Source organism: Dromaius novaehollandiae, chromosome 10, assembly GCF_036370855.1.
Source record: "Dromaius novaehollandiae isolate bDroNov1 chromosome 10, bDroNov1.hap1, whole genome shotgun sequence".
Taxonomy (NCBI): domain Eukaryota; kingdom Metazoa; phylum Chordata; class Aves; order Casuariiformes; family Dromaiidae; genus Dromaius; species Dromaius novaehollandiae.
Window position 1 is genome coordinate 25,167,153 of NC_088107.1, and position 17,124 is coordinate 25,184,276.

The following is a 17,124-nucleotide window of genomic DNA, read 5'->3' on the forward strand; positions in this document are numbered from 1 at the left end:
GACTTCTTAAGAGAGCTGGGAAACGGGTGGCTGCGTGACTGGGGCCGGGTGGCTGCTGGGAAGAGGCTGTTTCATCTGTTAATTATGTCTCGTAAATGTAATTGCCACTAGCTAATTTTCAGTGAGTGACTTGGGTGCTTTTTGGGTTTGCGTGTGGGTTGTTTCTTTTTTGTTTTCTTTACCCCCATCGCTGCCTCCCGGGAAAAGGCAGCGTACAATACATCTGAGAGCCTGCCCTGCGTTGTAGTGAGGGCCAGCGACCGGGAAGCCTAGAGAAGAAGTTTTGGGCTCACTGGGGTCTGCTGTGGTCCCCCCTCATACCTGCAGCTCTGCCTGCTGTTTTGAGATCGGGTACCTGTGCAATTTTGCTGCTGCCCCTCATCCCGGCCTCGATTTCCCGTCGTTTTAGCCTGCTGTTCATTTAGTCTTGCTGGATGTTGTGGCGGTGCAACGCTGCGGCCAAATCGTCCGAAAGCGAGGGGCCGTGTTTTGCTCTTTCGGTGCAAGCCCGAGGCGAGCGCTAGACTCACGAGATGGAAAGCTGGTGCCTTTGCGAACTGGCCTTCAGTGACTGCTCGGACGCTTCCAAGTGCCGGTCGTGTTGCAGGCGCTCTGAAGCTGGGATTTATTTCCCACCAGGGCACTAAACTTCTCTGGCAAGTGGCTCCATCCCTTCCAGCGAGGCTTGCTTGGAGAGGAGCCCCCCCAAGCAGCCCCTGGCTGTGGGTGGCACGAGCAGGGGAGGAATCAATCCTCCATCCCAGGGGCGGCGCACGGGGAGCGCTCAATAATTCAGAAGGAAATGGCGAGCAGGGAGTGTGTGAGTAATGTCTTGTTGGAGCTGAGAGCTGTGACCTGCCAGGGCCTGTATTGATTGAGGGACTGATGCCAGATGGCTTCTGCTGCGGGGACAGCCAAGGAGGTTGCTGAAGAGCCCCGAGCTGGGACGCCGCGGGGACGCAGGCGCTGGGGCCACGGAGGCAGCAGGCTGAGCGGAGGCTGCTGTGCCGCATTAGACCTGTCGAGGTCAGGCTGGAGTCTGATGCAGGTTTTGGGGAATCTGGGGGTTTCATCCCGCCAGGGCAGTGGGAAACTGCGCTTTGCCAAGAGCAGCGGGTCTCGGCATGTGCAAATTGGTTTTAGTCTTGGAAATACTAAAAGTTAATGTGATCTCTGTGCGGAACAAGGGAAAAGTGGGAGTACAGTTTGAGGAGGGACCTGGCACATCTGCCATGCAGGGACAACCGAACCCAGGTCCCTTGATGGCACATCGGTTGAAGCATGTTTGCCTCTCTAGAAAAGTTGTTGCATGCGTCTGGGACTGTGTGTGTGTAACGCTCTTCTCTTTGCTCTCCCTTGCAGCAGCGATGCCGTCACCTGGGCAGACCCCGACCGCTGGAAGCCTGAGGACATAGGTGCAGCTGCTGCTGTGGACCCGAAGGGTGTGGAGGCAAGGAAGAGCCTTGAACCGTGAGGGGGCCGTTAACTCTAAGATGTCCTTGAGCAGCGGAGCTTCCGGAGGGAAAGGAATTGATGCGAACCCAGTTGAGACGTACGACAGTGGGGATGAATGGGACATTGGAGTAGGGAATCTCATCATTGACCTGGACGCTGATTTGGAGAAGGATCAGCAGAAATTGGAAATGTCGGGCTCCAAAGAGGTGGGGCTCCCAGCACCCAACGCGGTAGCTACCCTGCCTGATAACATCAAGTTTGTGAGCCCAGTGCCAGGCCCACAGGGCAAGGAGGGCAAGTCCAAGTCGAAAAGGAGCAAGAGTAGCAAGGACAGTGGCAAGCCAACCCCAGGGACCTCCTTGTTCACTCCCAGTGAGGGAGCTGGTGGCAAGAAGGAGGCTCAAGGACGCTCTGGGGACAGCGCGAACTCTGGTGGCTTGGTGCCTGCTGTCACCCCGAAGGGCTCGGAGAAATCGGCCAAGGCATCTCGCAGCGTGGCTGGCTCCAAGAAAGAGAAGGAGGGCAGTTCATCCAAAAGCAAGAAGGAAAGGAGTGAGGGTGCGGTGGCTCCATCGGAGAAGGAGCCCAACGTGCTGCAGCCCCTTGCCCTGGCTGTGAGGGTGGGACAGTATGATGGGGGCCAGGGGACAGAGCCTGCTGCTGCTGAGCAGCTTGGGAGTATAGCTATTGACACAGGAGCTGCACTCAATCCCTTGGGAGTTAAGTCGGAACTGGAGGATGGGGAAAGTGAGTGCCGGCAGCTGAAAAAGGTCAAATCGGAGAAGGTAAGGGAGATGGCTGGGTTGTTTGTGGGCGGGTGGAGGCAGAGCGTTGCCACTCCCTGCTTTGGGACATGCCGCTGTGCATGGCGCGAGAGCGGGAAGTTACGCCGGGACGGTGTCTCTTTGGAAGCAGGAGGCAGCTGGCGGCACTCTTGGGTGCTGACGGTAATTCATGTGGCAGGTTCTTTCCGGTTCTGTCGTGAAGAGGACTTGGTAGCGCAGCGCGCTGGGGTCTGGAAGCGGCGATGGGAAGGCGCTGTGTAAGTGGAGCGTGGCTTCTGGGAAGCCTGTGCCAGCCAGTTACTGTGTCATTGTTCGTCTAGGCACAATCCTGTCATAACCCAGGGGAATATGGCTTTTTCAGTCCCTCACCCTGCGGCTGTCGAGTCACGAGGACTCAAGTGTTAGGAGTCTGCGGCAGGAGCGGCGTGTACCTGCAGAGCACCTGAAACAATACCCCAGCCCGCTGGGGGCCACGGCACACGATGGCTTTGCGTGGCACCCTTTGGAGGGAGCCAGGTGGCACTGAGGGCTCTCAGGAGAGGCAGCGGAGGAAGGGGGTCTCTATGTTGAGATGGTGGAGAGCTCTGAGCAGAGGGTTGCAGCCTGGGCTGGTGGCCTGGGCACTGCCGCGGTTGTGCTGTGTAGGGTCTGTGCCTCTCCGATTCCTGCTGCTCTGCAGGAGGAGTCCGAGCTAGCAATGACGACAAGGTGCTGGATGCAGGTAGGCAGAGTCCTGTTTCTGTGCCACTTCCAGCTCCTGGCAGAACAGGGCAAAGTGGGTCTCTGATGCACTGGCTACCACGCTCTGCTTCACGTTGGCCTCATCTCGTGTGTCAAAGTGATCCCTGTAGCTCCCAGAGGAATTTATTTCTCTGTCGTTGCATCATTTGCAGAGAAGGAGACCTTAATGTGTTAGTAAATGTGGGATCTGTGTGGGTGTATCAGCAAGTACAAGGTGCAGGGATGACAGGAGGTACTGCCTCGCTTCTTGGTCTGCTGTTGGTACGTGGGCTTTGTCCCACTTATAGTGACAACCAGCCTCGGGCCACGGGGTTGCTGTGGGTGTTTTCTGTGTTGCTCCTCTGTGAACTTGCAGCAATGTGAGACGGTGCTGCCGGTGAGCCGGCAAGGCTGTGCCGCGGTTGGACAGGAGCAGCCTACGAACGCCCTCCTCTCTTCCGGTTGCTGGGGGTGCGAAAAGTCTGGCCGCTCCTGCCAGTGGAGCGTGACTGGTCCTGCAGCCGGTTGTCTTAGCGCTGCGTGGTGATGGGGTAAATGGCTGTGTTTCTCAGGAGCGGTTTGAATGTTGCTGCGCTGGGTGACTGTGGAGCAGAGCGGTGGAGCAATTCCTGTGGCTGCTGGAGCGGCAGGTTGGTTAACTTGTCCCTAGTAATTGCAGTGGCTGACGTGATTTCTGCTAGTGAGTGTGGATGAGGGAACCCACAGTGTGCCTGAATCTGTTCAGGCTTGGCTAGAGAAGCTCCTCCAACGCCCATGTTCCCCTTGCTGCCCTACGTCTGCAGCAGGCCTTGGTGCGCGTGTGTGGTGTTGCTGACGTGGGCCCGTGAATCCGAAGCGTCCGAATGTCAGCTGTGTGCCCGTGGGTCAGGGAGAAGGGGGCACGGAGCAGGCCTGGCTTTCTGTCCGGGTGCCTGGAAGTTGACGCGTGTGCGGTGAACGCTGTGAGCATCTGGAGCAGCTTTGCTCTGCTGCTGTGAACAAATGCTGCAGTGTCGGGAGGAAGGACTGTGGGGATTGCGGGGTATCAGCTGTGCTGTGGTGTTTGCCTAGCTGCAGCCAGTGGCTCTCCAAAAGGAGTTCTGGTGCATATCCCATCTTCGGTTTGGCACTGGGGTCTTGGCTGTTGGGAGCCAGGAAGGGATCAGTGTGGAGTGAGGATGGGCAGCACTCAGCGGATTTGGGAGTGTTGCTGAGAGTCCAGTGAGATGTTGGGGAGCAGGCTGCTTAGGGGAAAAATAACTTTGCAGCAGTCCGTGAAGCTAGAACTGAGTTTTGGTCATGGGAAACAAGACACAAGTAAATAAAAATGCAGAGAGAAAAGCACTGGACTTGTGCCCTCTGCTTTGATGAGGCATCTAAAGCTTTTTTCTCAGCAAGCTTTCATAGCACGGTTCACTTCTAGAGGGTTATCCTGATGGGCAGCCATAAAAGCTTGTCCCTTCCAGCAGCGGTATGCCTTTCCAAACTGGTATAATGATGTTTCTATCTCCAAAAAGATAGTGCAGAACACGAAAATATGGAGAGAAGGCTGATGAGGATGATCACTTATGTGATGGTTCTGTAAGAGAAGCTACTAAGTAGGTCAGTGCTCTTCAGCTTGGGAAAAACACTCCTGGGGCAGTTGGTTGAAGCCTGTAAAATCAAGGAGTGGCATGGAGAAGATGTGTTGTTTCCTTGTCCTTTCCAGCAGGAGACCAGGGTGTGTTGAGTGAAACTGGGAAGAGGAGCAGATGCTTTTTTTGCCTGATGAATTTGTGGAATTCCTTGCCGCAAAGAGGTGGATGCTGAAAGCCTCCTGATGCTCCGGGGGGGCACCTGGATGGGTCTGTGGAGGAGGAACCCATTGAGGGCTCTTGCAAGGCAGCATCTGTGACTTGGAAAATCCCTGAAGGGGGAGTGGAGCCTGGAAGAAGTTGGAGGAAATATCACAACATGCTTATCTGTGGTGTACTCCTTCCCTGCCATGAGCTGCTGGCCACTGTCAAAGCCAGCACGTGAGCTGGCTGGACCACTGGTCTTATCCAGTATGGCCTTTCCTGTATTTTAATGCTAAAGATTTATTTCTTTCATGCAGAAACCCTCCATGGCACCTGCTGGTTTACGGAGGTAGAAATGCCAAAATAAGGTCCAGATTACGAGGGGAAGGGGAGCAAACATTTCTATACGGTTATACCGTGAGGACAGTTCTGCTCATTCTGGTAAGACCACATAGATGAAGAGCCCCAACTGAGGGGCTTGATCCCTATTTTCAAAAATGACTGAAGTGTCCAGGTCTGAAGGAAAGCGTGTAGGGTTTGGGCCCAGTAGGAAATGTTGGTTGTGTTTCCTTGGTCTGCTGGACATACGGTCACCCTGTGAAGCGTTAGATAGCTTGGTTCAAGCTGGCAAAGCTGGGGGCGAGGAGAAGAAAGGTGCTCCTGGTGGCAGCTTGCCATGAGTCTGGCATCTGCGTGGTGAAGCTGGGGGAAACCAGTTTTATTTCTTGAAGACCAGCCTGAGGATGGGCAGACAGCCGGGCAGCGTGCTTCGTGAGGATCGTGGCCACGATCCGCCTTCCCAGGTGGCCTGGCAGTTGGCATGAGGTGCCTTCGCCCCGTGAGATGCCAACCTCTGACAAGAGCAGATGGAGGAACGTGGGAGGCTGGAGGGGCCGGCTCCTGGTACGCAAAACCTGGCAAAAAGGCTGAGCGCGAAGGGGAACTACGTGCTGGCTGTGGGCGGGCAGCTCCTCCGGGGAGTGCGGCGAGAGGATGGAGGCGGCAGGTTCCCGCAGGCCTGGGGGCAAACCCTGCTGGGAAGCGAGAAGCTCGCTCAGACTGAAACGGGAAGGGCCACCAAATGACTCAGTCGCAACCTCTGCGCTCTCGCAGCCTGGCCTCCGCTTAACCCTGCTGCCGGCGCTGTTTTGCCTGCTGTGCCCTGGGCAGCGAAGCTTGCTTCTGTCTGGTGATGAAGAGAGGGGAAGACCCGCTCTTCCTCTGCCTCTTCCAGCCCACGGTAAAGAACATGCCTGTGCCATGCTTGTGTGCTGAGCAGGCAGCTTCCAGCCGGGAGTTGTTGTTACACCTTCTTGGCTGGGTTAAAGAGCCCTTTAGTGTTTTTCCTTGACAAGGTACTTCTGTGCCGTAGTCGGATCACCTTCTGCCCCTCCTCCCTCTTTTGTGCTCTTCACGTAGCTCGCTGTAGGGTTTTTGCAGCCCTCGACTCCTTGCTGGGCATACGAGAGAGCCTTTCTTCAGGTTTTCGGCGTCCTTTCACAACCGCAAGTGCTGGAGCTGGACCCGAGGGCCGTGTGCTCTGCTGGGGTTTGTCCAGCGCCACTTTTTGTCCGGATGCAGTTTGGTGCTGAGCAAACGCCCTAAGCAGCTTGCTGCCTGTGCGTGGTTCCTTACGTCAACCCAAACTGCCATTTCTTCGAAGGATACTTGTGGGGGCAGGATTGGGAACTTCTCGTAGCGGGGAGCGGAACAAGCCTGCGCTGATTTGCCCCTGTCTGGTGTGTGTGGGCTAGCAATGGTGTCGGGCCTCGAATCCTGCCTTGCTCAGCGCTGCCCGGACCAGAGCTGGGCCTCGCGCAGGTGCTAGCATTTGGGAGAACAAGGTTGTCTTTGAGGAGAGGCCATGTTCACCAAAATGGCTGTGCACGGGGACACCTTCCTCCTGTGGGGCTGGAGCGGTGGCCGTCAGGGTGGGGGAGGACAGGCCCTGCGCCTGCTCGTCGCTCCCCCTTGCCGTGCTCTCGGTGGCCTCGGCGGAGCTGCTCTTTGCACGCTCGCCCGCGCACCGTCCGAGCAGGAGACGTGTCCCCGCACGGGTGGGGAGGACCTGCTCCGTTGGTGGTGCAGCCCGCCGGCCCCACGCCTCCCCTCTGGCAGCGCGCTGGGCCGGGCCCTGGCCAGGGGATATTAAGCATTAAACAAAAGAGCCTCCCAGCTCTTGGCCGCTGCTCCGGCTTTGTTTTGATTGAGAGGTTGTTCAGCGGGAGGAGGGCGTTTTTCCTGACGGGCGTCCAGATGTGACGCTGCTGCAAATGAGGAGAAGGCAAACAGAAGCCGCTGGAGACGCGGCTCTTCGGAAAACCCGCTTTGCGTCACGTGTACTGCGGTTTTAGGCAACGAGGAGGGTGGATTGGGTCACGTCCCCTGCGGGAGTTGGGGCAGAAGCCTCCAACGCGCGTTCGCCCTGCATTTCTCCTCCCAAAGATGGTGTAATTCTGTACTGTGTGCACCAAGGCAGCTCCTTCACGAAGATCCCTTGCGGCTGCTGACCCGGTGGCAAGGAGACATTGTAAGATGGGGGATGCTGCACCAGACAGGCCAGAAAAGCAAGTGTGAAAATACGGTTGTGGCTCCGTGGCGCGGGTGGGAAGGCAACGTGCTGTGTTGGTGTTTGAAGGCGGCGTTCGAGTTGCGGCTGGGAGGCGAGGGAGGAGAGGTGTTGGTGGAGGAAGTGGTAGGGCAAGCTACACTGTGCCGCTGGCAGCTGCAGCCTCCAGAGCCCTCCTCTGCATCTCCTGATCGTACTCCCACAGTGGTTCCTGCTAAGCAGGCGTCTTGGAGCAGGTTTCCAAGCCAGGCGTGCTCTTACGCTGGTGCAATGGCAGGGCTGCTAGCTTCTTTGCATGACTGCAATGCTTCATCTATCTGGAAGGATAGTCATTTTAAGAGATGGCAGTAGCTGAGCGTCCAACACAAGTTATTCCTGAAAACGTTTCCTTGCGTTCTCCCTGCTGCCACTGTCTTGTATGGCAAAGTTTCCAATGCAACTTTGGTCTCGCCAGGGCTTTTTCTTTCTCCCGAAAACCCTTAGGGACAGACCTGTATAGTGTCTGTAGTGGTTTTGCCACAGTCCTGACTGTTGCAGTCTGGATGGGGCCCAGGATACTCCCCAGTGCTGGGTGTCCCTGCATCCCGTGTCTCAAACACTTTAAACATCTTAGTTGGAATCAAAATCTGCCCCTTTTTGGAAGTAATTAGGTTAGGTGATGGGGAGAGGGTTGAGGATGGGGGTAGGGATAAACAGACCCTTGTGTGACTTCTTTCCTTGGAGAGATGGGAGATCTGCCCAGAACGTGGTAGCTCTGTTGGGATCCAAGCACAACAAGAGATGGCTGTGGGCCACTTTTGGGCACCTGTTACATTTCTATGCACAGTTGCTCAGGATCTTGCATGTTCTCCTAGCTCTGCATCTCAAGAAGAGATTCACGGTCTGCGTAGAGCCTGGAGACTGCCATGGGCTAAGTCCCTGACCTGCAATGCACGTGGCTCTGGAGGTGCCACTGTTAGTCCTGGGCCGCTGCTATGCTTCGTCCTGCTGGCAGATGTAAGCAGCTCCATCTCTGCTGTGATCTCTTCTGTTCTGGTACCCCAGCCATCATCAACTCTGTCCCTTAGTGCTTGTCCTCTCCTCCTTCACTAGCTGATGATGAGAAAAAGCAGCACAGCAGATTCATATTGCTCCTGGCGCCCTTCTAGGTTACTGTCTGACTCAGTTGCCCATGTGTCAGTCTTAGGACTTTACTTCACCATCTGCAGCAACTATTTGTGTCTTGCTTTGATACAGAACGGTTAAAATGGCTTCTCTGCCCTAATCTGCAGAGCTCCCCGAGGACCCTGAGGACCAGAGCAATCAGCAGCAAAAGCGGTGAGACTGTGTGCCCACCTTTTTGGCAGCCACAGTAAGAGTGTGTCCAGGTGGATATGGGAGCTGCTGTCCTGCTGCCTCGTTTCTGGGAGATTGTGGCCTTCAAAGCGTGTTTCTGAGGGCTGCCAGCGGAGATCTGGTCTCTTAGCATCTGTGTCACTCTGATGTCGCTCAGCTGCGGCATCTCAGTGTTTTCCAGAGCGCCTTCTGTGCTTGTTGCTGTCTGTAGCAAAAAACCAAAGCAACCTTCCCATCCCAAACGTCCAAAGTTTCCCTCTGCTTGCTAATGTGCTGTACGGGGCGAGTGGCCTAGGCAAAACCAAGGCTGTTCTGACTCGAGACTCGTATCAAGCCGGATGAAGAGGGGTCCTCTTCGTGTGAGATAGTGGTTTTGGAGGTGTCTCTTCCTAGCTTGGAAGCACAACTGGCTCATGTGAGGCAGAGCGGGGAAGCGGCTTTGCACGGTTGTCCCAGCCTCGTGCTTCAAATGCACACTTGTAGCTACGGCCAGGAGACTCGGAAAGCCGCTGGCGTGAACAGCTTCATCGTACGCGGGCAGTGTCCACCGTCTTCATGGGTTTGCTCGCTCGCGGGGCGGGGGCATGGGAGGAAGGCCTCCAACCGCAGGCGTTTCTGCGATGCTGTAGCAGCCCCCTTGGAGGCTTTGCTGTGCAGATCTCTTCCCCCATGTGTGCAGAGCTGGTGCTCCCCTCCACTAACTCGTTTTCCCCTGGTGACTTTGCGGCAGGTTTGGCATCCCTCGGTGCGTTGGGGCCCCCAGGGCTTCGCCTGAAAACTCAAGTGAACGGGAGCAGCGAAAATCACCCAAAAGCCGTTTTTCTCTCAACTCAGGCTTGCTACTGCCTTTGAGAGCCGCACGGTAGAGGGGGGAGAGGCGTTGATGCCGGGTGGGCAGGCGCCGAGACTTTTAGACTTTCTGCTGTTTCCCGCTCCGGAGGCCGCGGCTCTTTCCAGGGAACGGCTTTTCCGAGGTGAGCCGGCCGAGCCGAAGGCTTTCCGGGAGGCGGAGGGGGGCTGGTGGCGGTGGTGGGGAGCGCACAGCAGCTGCTGGCTCTTCCCAGCTCCTCTCGCTGTGGTTTCCTTTCTCTGGCCATGCTTGAGTAAGCCGCCTCCAGGGCTGCTGACAGGGCTGCGTTTGGAGGCCTTGGAAATTACACTGCTCGTTTCCTTATCGTCCCCTGACCCACAGTGCAGAGCCTTCTGGTGCAGCAACAAGGCAAGCAAGGGGCACGCGGCCAACATGTGTCAAGAGCTACAAAGGAGGAAATTGGACTTGTTCACTTAAAACCGTGGGGTTAGTCTTTGAGTTTTGGCTCCTACTGAGAGGTTATTTATACGTCTGTCTGTTTTTTTTCTTTAAACTGCTAGATGTAGCAGGCTGCGAGTCTTGGCTGATCCCACCTCTGAAGATTTTATAACCCAGGCAGGGGAAAATTGCATCGCCTCCCCGTTGCATCTCCCAGTTGCGTGAACAGGTACGGGCTGGCAGCGGGAGCACTAGGAAGGGACTAGCGAAGGGGTGAGTGAGCTGTGATGGATTGCTGGCTCCGGTTTCCCAGCTGGCCGGGCCTTCGTGTTGGAAACGCAGCCCCGACTCTGCCGGGATGGAAGTTGCCAGCACCCTGGGAACGAGGACCTGCAGCTCCCCGTCGAGGGCACAGCCGTACGAAACGGAGCCGCGCTGGAAGAGCGGAGAAAATAGCTCCATGTTTGCCAAGCGGGAATGACAACACGGGGAAGAGGAGGATGAAAGAGGGGAACAGCTCCTTGTCGACTGGGTTTACGCCGGTCGCACGCTGCTTCCTTGGCTTGGAAAAGCTATAAATCCGCTCCATTGTGCGCTTTGCGGCTCCCCAGACGCTTGGTGATTAGAGATTTTGATGAAAAGGCCAGCATGTGACCTATCCTGCTGACTCATGTGCCCAATTTCTCCTCCAAAGGAGACTTTCTTAGCAGATGGTAACTGCTTGAGATGGGTCAGATTTTGAGGCTAACTGGCTTTGGTAGATTCTCTTGTGTTTGTTGCTTTGCTTCCAGGCTGGCGGTGGCTGCTTATTAGCCTAATGACCCCTGTTACACAGGACCATTTATCTGGCTGAGTGAGATTTCTTTAAAGCGAGATTCTTGCATCTCTAGTGCTGTGCAACCCTGAAGGCTTCAAAACTGGCGAGCTGCTCTCGCAGCCCTTCCGGGGAGCTGATGCAGGGGGAGTGTGCCAGGAATAATCCACTAATGAGCAAATCTGCTCCTCCACCTGGCAACCGTGGAGGCTACTGAAAAGGGCTGTGGAGCAAAGCAGTGCCTGCTTTTTTCCCTTCCTTTTGCTGTTTAAGGCTGGCTGGCTTTTAAGGGCTTTCCACCTTTTCCAGTTTCCTGTGAGCACGGTGTCTTCTGTGCCACTAGCTTCTGCGTGTTTGCTGTGCAAACGGAGCTCTGCGTTCCTCCGGGGTTTCTCCGCTTTAGGATACTTCATCTTCATGGCGAAGCCGTGAAATCAGTCTTATCTGTAAGCATTTAGACCAAGCACAGACTTAATACAGCCATCTTGGAGACGGGTTTGGCAAGAGGTGGCCAGAAAGACCAGGGCAGCCCATGAGGGCAGGAGCTGCCCGGATGGGAACGTTTTGCTGGGATGGTTGGATGAGATGATAGCAGGGAGCACCTCCCATGTCCCCACGTGCGGGAAAAGGAGGGGAAAGGGAGCCGGTGGTTGCAGCGGGCTCTCCGGGGCGCTCGTGCCAGGTTCCCCGCAGAACGGGAGGCCTCGTGTGGCTTTCGCCCCTTGCGGTGGGCAACGCCTGGGAATGACTTTGCCGCGGGGAGAATGGCAGCCCGAAGGAGGGCTGTCAGTCGGCCCTGCTTTGATCGCCACTGCGTGCGGGGTCCCCCGGAGAGAGAGAAGCCTCTAAGCCCAACGTTGGCACTGTGGGCAGCACAATTACCAGTCCTCAGCCAAGCCCGTCTTTGTCTTGGTGGGTTTTTTGTTTGTTTTTTTTTTTTCTTTTCTGGCTGGGAGAGGCGCAGACCGTCTCTTTGCGAATGAATTTGCTTTGTGCGCTTGTCCCTGCGTGTGAGTTTTGTCTCTTGGCTGGCTCTGCATTCCCATGTTCCTCAAAGCCCCTTCTAAAGATGTTCCCAGCCACCGCTGAGCGGAGCACAAAGGCGCTCGGCCTCCTTCCGCTTCCTGCTGCCCTTGGCTGCCGCGACGCCCGCGACACCAGCAGATGCTTTGCTTTCGAGGCCGCCGGGAGCCACGGTTGAGCGTCTCTTCGGTGCTTGCCTGCTCGGAGGATCCTTGCGCTTCGAGACCTGAAGTCCACCGAGTGCCTCCTTGGTGGTGTCAGGGGAAAGGGCGGCCAGATCTTCTAGTTGTTGAGCCAGCGGGCTGGAGGCACGCAGCCCGAGACAGGGCAGGGCTGGGAAGAGCTTGCTGGGCTCCGAAATGATTTAAAGATATCGGTAGTCTGATGCTACGTTGTATTTGGTGACAACATCTGCTCGAGATATTCCTGTCGCTGTTACTCATTCCTGCCTGTGTCCGGCTTCGCAGGACCGCGCTGTAGGGGAGCGTGACCCGAGACAAGTGACGAGGTGGCACAGGGCCGGGAGCCATCTCCCCGGCTTGTGGCGTATGCGATTCCTCCCTGTGTCCTCAGGAGCCTCCGCCAGCCGCCTGCGAAGGGCTGTGCCAGCGCTGGGCCCAGATGGTCACGGATCCTTCCCAGCACCTTGTGTGCTGGATAAGTCGCTTTGCGGGGAGAAGCTAACCACGGAGCTCTTCTGCGGTGGAGTACTGCTGCGCGCTCCTATCTGCTGACACCACGCTTGATAACGCAATTGGTTTAAACCCGTAAGTGGCTAGATTTGTCTTAAAATATGGTCCAGCCCTCATCTGCTTAGGGTCTCTCGTGATGGCCTGCGCTGAATAACACGGAGAGCAGCAAACCTCCGTTGTGGTTTGCTTCAGGCGTTCAAGCCGGGGGGTTTAACCCGATCATGCCACAGAGGTTCTTGCATCTCGTCTCCTCTTGAGTGACAGGGTTGCGATATAACTCGAGTGGTTTTGCTCTGGACCATGACAGGGGGAGGATTTCCCAGGGCTCCTAGCTCCCACTCTCGATTTGTTTCTCGGATGCAAGCACTGGAGCGGATTGCTTTCTTCCCATGCCTCAGTTTTGTCCTCCGAGACACGGATCTGATGCTTCCCTGTTAGGCGCGAGCGTTGCTGTGCTGACTTAGGTGGGGAAACCGCCTCGAGCTCGCGGGCTGGCAGGTGCTCCAGGTGAAGGAGGTGCAATTACAACTACAAACGCTGTGGTTGGGGTGTTGCTTCTTTTTTCCTCCCCCCGCCCCAAGCCAGAGAGTAATTTCATTCCAGGAAGCTTGCTCCCCCAATTAGCTATGTAAATGCAATGTTGTGATTTTTTTTTTCCCAGGTGCTATGCAAATGAGAGCTGTTCCCAGATTCCCCTCTCGCCCTCCGCCCCCCTGCAGTCATTGAGATGCAGGTACGCTGCCGCCTGCGCTGGGAACGGCCCCGCTCAGCTGTTTAACAGATGGATGTTGCTTGCTCTGGAATGAGCCGCCTGCCTTCTGGCTGGCTCACTTCCTTGGGCAAAGTCCTCGGAAGACGGTCCCGGCAGCTGGGAAGCTGCAGCTCGGTCCCGGGGTCGAACCAGCCCACGAGGGAGAGCTGTGCTGCTGGATCCTGGCCCGCGAGAGTCCCCGGGGCGAGTAGCTTCCCCGGCTGCGTGGCTTGTCCGCGGAGGGCAGCAAGCGGAGGTTTTGGATGTGTTGTTAGATGCGCTGGGAAAAAGGGCTTGTTCCATGCGCACGGTGTCCCAAAAATACTGGTATTACCAAAGCCACTGTAGGTGTGTAGGTGTTACAGGCTCCATCTTAGGATGGGTCTGCATGGCGTGATGAAGGGGCCGCGAGGCTCTTGCTGTCCTAAGTGGGCACGGCACAGCCATGCACGCCAAGAGACGTGGCTAACGTGACTATTCCAGCTGGCTTGGCACTGCCCTGCCAGCTTGTTTGGATCTAGCTTGGGATCTCTACCCACCCTGCCCTGCATGATGCACCTTGGGTCTCCACTCCAGTGCGCCCTACGGTATCATGGCTGGGTCTCCTTGACCTGGCAGACCTGCTGCTACGTAGCTGAGATGGGCCCTCTCCAAGGAAGAGGGAGCAAAGTGGTGGAAGAGAGGGTCATCAGGAAGGTGGAGGTGCAGCAGTTGGACTGGAAGGCAGGCTTGGGAGGGGAGAAGGTCAGGGCCAGGCTGTGCAGTTTTGGAGGCTGGAGGAGATCTCATCTGAAGCCTGAAAAGGATCCTGTGAGGGGAGGATGGTCAGGTGCCAGGAGGCTCTTTGAGGTGGTGACGAAGTCGTCCACGAGAGCTGGCGCGGGCTGACAAAGTCTCTCCTGGCCTGGCTTTGGAGAGACGAACCTATCTATAGGATGCCTTGTGAGTAGACTGGTGTTTTAGCGTTTAAAGTGATGTTTGCTGTTCTGTGGCTTGGAGGGGAGGAAGGCAAGGTTGTATATATCACAGACCCGAGCAGTTTGCTAACAGGAAGGCTTCTTTTTTTTTTTTTCTTTAGCATTAACATTTCAAGGTACAGGAACTCTTTAGGTATTTAGTGTTTTATGGTCTTCCAGGCTGGCTATTAATACTCCACTTTGTGTACAGGGCGAAGGGAGCTGGAGGGGCTGAGCCTTTGCAGGAATGTTCCTTCGAAGGAAACCAGCCTTTTTTCAGAAGCCCTATGGCAAAGAGCAGAGCATCACTTAGTGGCCCTGGCTCAGTGGGGAGAGTCAAAGCCCCTGGCTAGCAGGGAGACGGGCTGTGCTCTGCAGCTGTATGTTAAGAGCTTCCAGGACTGGCTCTTGCATTAAAAGAGCATGGGTTGCGGGTGAAATCGCCCTCAAATATCAGGGCTGGCCAGAGCTGCTGTGGCCTTGGGCTGATGAGCTCTGGTCACTGCCTGGATGGTTTGCGGAGGAGCAGTTTGCCAGCAAAGAGGCTGCGGTGCAGGCAGGCCCTGCTGTTGGGCTCGGCTCCTCTCTCCGCTCCGTCATACGGTCGAGGGTAGAGAGAGTTGTTGGTTTGCCCGGGATGGATAACCTGGGAGCTGCTGGCTGGAGCTCAGACCACCGCGTGTCCAGCTGGTGTGTTCGGGGGGCTGTGCCTGGCGGGAGGAGGGGTACGGCTCAGTCTCATTTTGGGATTTCCAGGCTGGGTGCTTGGTGTTGCCATGGCTTCTTGCAGGAACATCTCCCTCTGTAGCACCCTTCAAAGGTGGGAGGTGAGGTGGAAAGGGCAGTGGCAGGTCCATGTCTGGCTTCCCCTGCTGCTTGAATGCAGGCTGTTTTGGGGTTCCCAGTGCCCCGCTCCTGTCCGTACCTGACCTCTGCAGCATGCTCGAGCGCTCAGGTTGAGTACGTCTGCCTCCCCCCCAGGCAAGGGGCTTTCCTCCGCCTTTCTCAGGTGGCAGAAGAGAATGGGTAAGATGAGCATCATGTCTTTGCGGCCTCCTTGCAGTCTCCAGTCGTTGGCCACAGGAACGAGAGCGACCAGACCTGCAGGTGCCTGTTTTTTCTGGGCGAGAGACCAACCACTTCATCCTTCAGGCCACCGAGGCAGCCAGACTTTCTGGGCAAGGGGGGGAGAGGTCCAATTTGGCGCGGATCCCACATCGGTAGCAGGAAGTGCCGGTAATGAGAGTTCAGCCTGGCAGGGCTCAGGGCCAAGAGAGACATCTCGGGTTTTCAAGGCTGCAATGGCAAAACGGAGCGTGTGGAGTCGGCGGGTGTGTGTGTGTGTGTGTGTGTGTTGGGAAACCGTCCATTTCTGAGCACCACGTCCTGCGTTCTGGTGCCGCGTTGGCTTTGCTCGGTGCCCAGCAGCCTTTGGGATTTCTCCTCCCCGGTGAGGCCACCTCAGATGCGGCTGTCAAGCGGTACGTGGAGTGACGGTGCCGCTCGGCCTGTGCCGCGTGCTTTGCTCGGCCACGTTGGCAGGATGATTAGAGGGTCGTACGAGCGGTGCCGCTAGGAAGGCAGTCTCCTCAGGGAATTGATGGCCTGGTATGGGAGACGGGAAGAAAATCTCTTCCAATTTCCCATCGATCCTAACGAGCCTGCGTGTGGGAGACTCGCATGGCCCGGCTGCGTCGGGGGCTATTAACTCTGCCATGCAGCGCTTGATATCGGGTCTGCTTTCCTTCTCAGCTGTGGGAAATCGAATAAAGGGAAAACCACTTAGGAGGGTTTTAATCAGAACTCGGCCGAAGAATTTAAGGAAATCCAGGGAATCTTCTGACAGCCGCGCTTTGTGTTGAGCCTGCCAATGAGTGGGAGGTCAAAAACAGCGGCAGGGCTGGGGCTCCGAGTGCCTGCGTGGGTAGGTTTTCGGCTTCTGGCCTCTTTAACCTGATTGCATCTTGTTGCCTCTGTGCTCTGTGTGCGAGAAGCAAGCAAATAAGCCTTCCTCAAAGCGCCGGAGACTTGCTGGCAGCTGGAAATGAGGCAGAGCCCGCTGGGAGCAGTTGCTGAAAGTCATCCCCTATCCGCGAGAGATGGCCAGCGCGGGCTTGGGAGGGGGAGTGTTGCTTAATTTACAGTAATGCTTTCCTTGCAAACTGAGGAAATCGTGTGATACGGTTGGATTTCTTCAAGAGGTTGTCGATAGCGGTGTTAAACGTTTGTTGGGAATGGGAAGTCCTGGTGTGAGGTTCATAGTATTCCTGAATAGCGAATGGGCTCAAAATGAGGAGTGCGTTTGACTGTAGATCGCAGAGCCCGCGACTGGAAAATCAGCAGAAAGGATGTCCCTTGGTCGGAGGACCTCTGGCTCGCATTGCTGCGATGCGGTGGTGGTCTCAGCTCTCCAAACCCTTGTTCAGAGCTGCTCACAAGTTTCCGAGGACATCTTTTCAGCTGAAGCTTCTCAGTTTTTGCTTTGGCTCAGTTGCAACTCTCTTTGTAAAATTGTATTTTGGAAAGTTTGATTAAAAATCCATGGAGCAGCATGGCCTTCTTGACCACATAGGGGAAGAAGAGCTGGAGAAGGAGAGCTGCGGAAGCATTTTTTTGGATGTGCGTCCCGCAGTCGGGTAACCCAAACCAGCCTTTATTTTTCGATTCAAGCGAGGTGAGCCTGTAGTGTCTGTATGAGTGCGAGCCTCACGCTGCTGAGCCGAAACCCCCCGTTTGTGCATTTGCAGAAGTTGTGTGCGTTTGTAAATGGCTTTCCAAGGCTGTGTTGTGCTGTTGCTTTTTGTTTTATTGATATGCCAACATCTGGATCGTTTTTCTAAATGCGCTTTCATCCAAGAAAAGGTTAAGGGAGTGAGAACCATTCTGATAAACCTGCCAAAAATAATCTTTGCTGGAGACTAAGTGCGGCTCTCAGTACTTTCTCTTGGAAAACGTTTTGTGTGTCAGCACAGTGAGAAGCAGCACGGAGCCCCCAAA

At 55.9% G+C, this 17,124-nt stretch overlaps 1 protein-coding gene across 2 annotated transcripts in view; it reads left to right on the top strand.

Annotated features, from left to right (window-relative positions):
• The window catches only part of ZNF609 (zinc finger protein 609), an 89,287-nt gene that overhangs the window by 16,206 nt on the left and 55,957 nt on the right, over positions 1 to 17,124 (top strand). For both annotated transcript variants that reach the window (XM_064517681.1, XM_064517680.1), the window contains exon 2: positions 1,363 to 2,240. In XM_064517681.1, coding sequence (XP_064373751.1) covers positions 1,494 to 2,240 — 747 coding nt within the window. In that variant the 5' untranslated portion in view covers positions 1,363 to 1,493. The remainder of the gene's footprint in view (positions 1 to 1,362; positions 2,241 to 17,124) is intronic.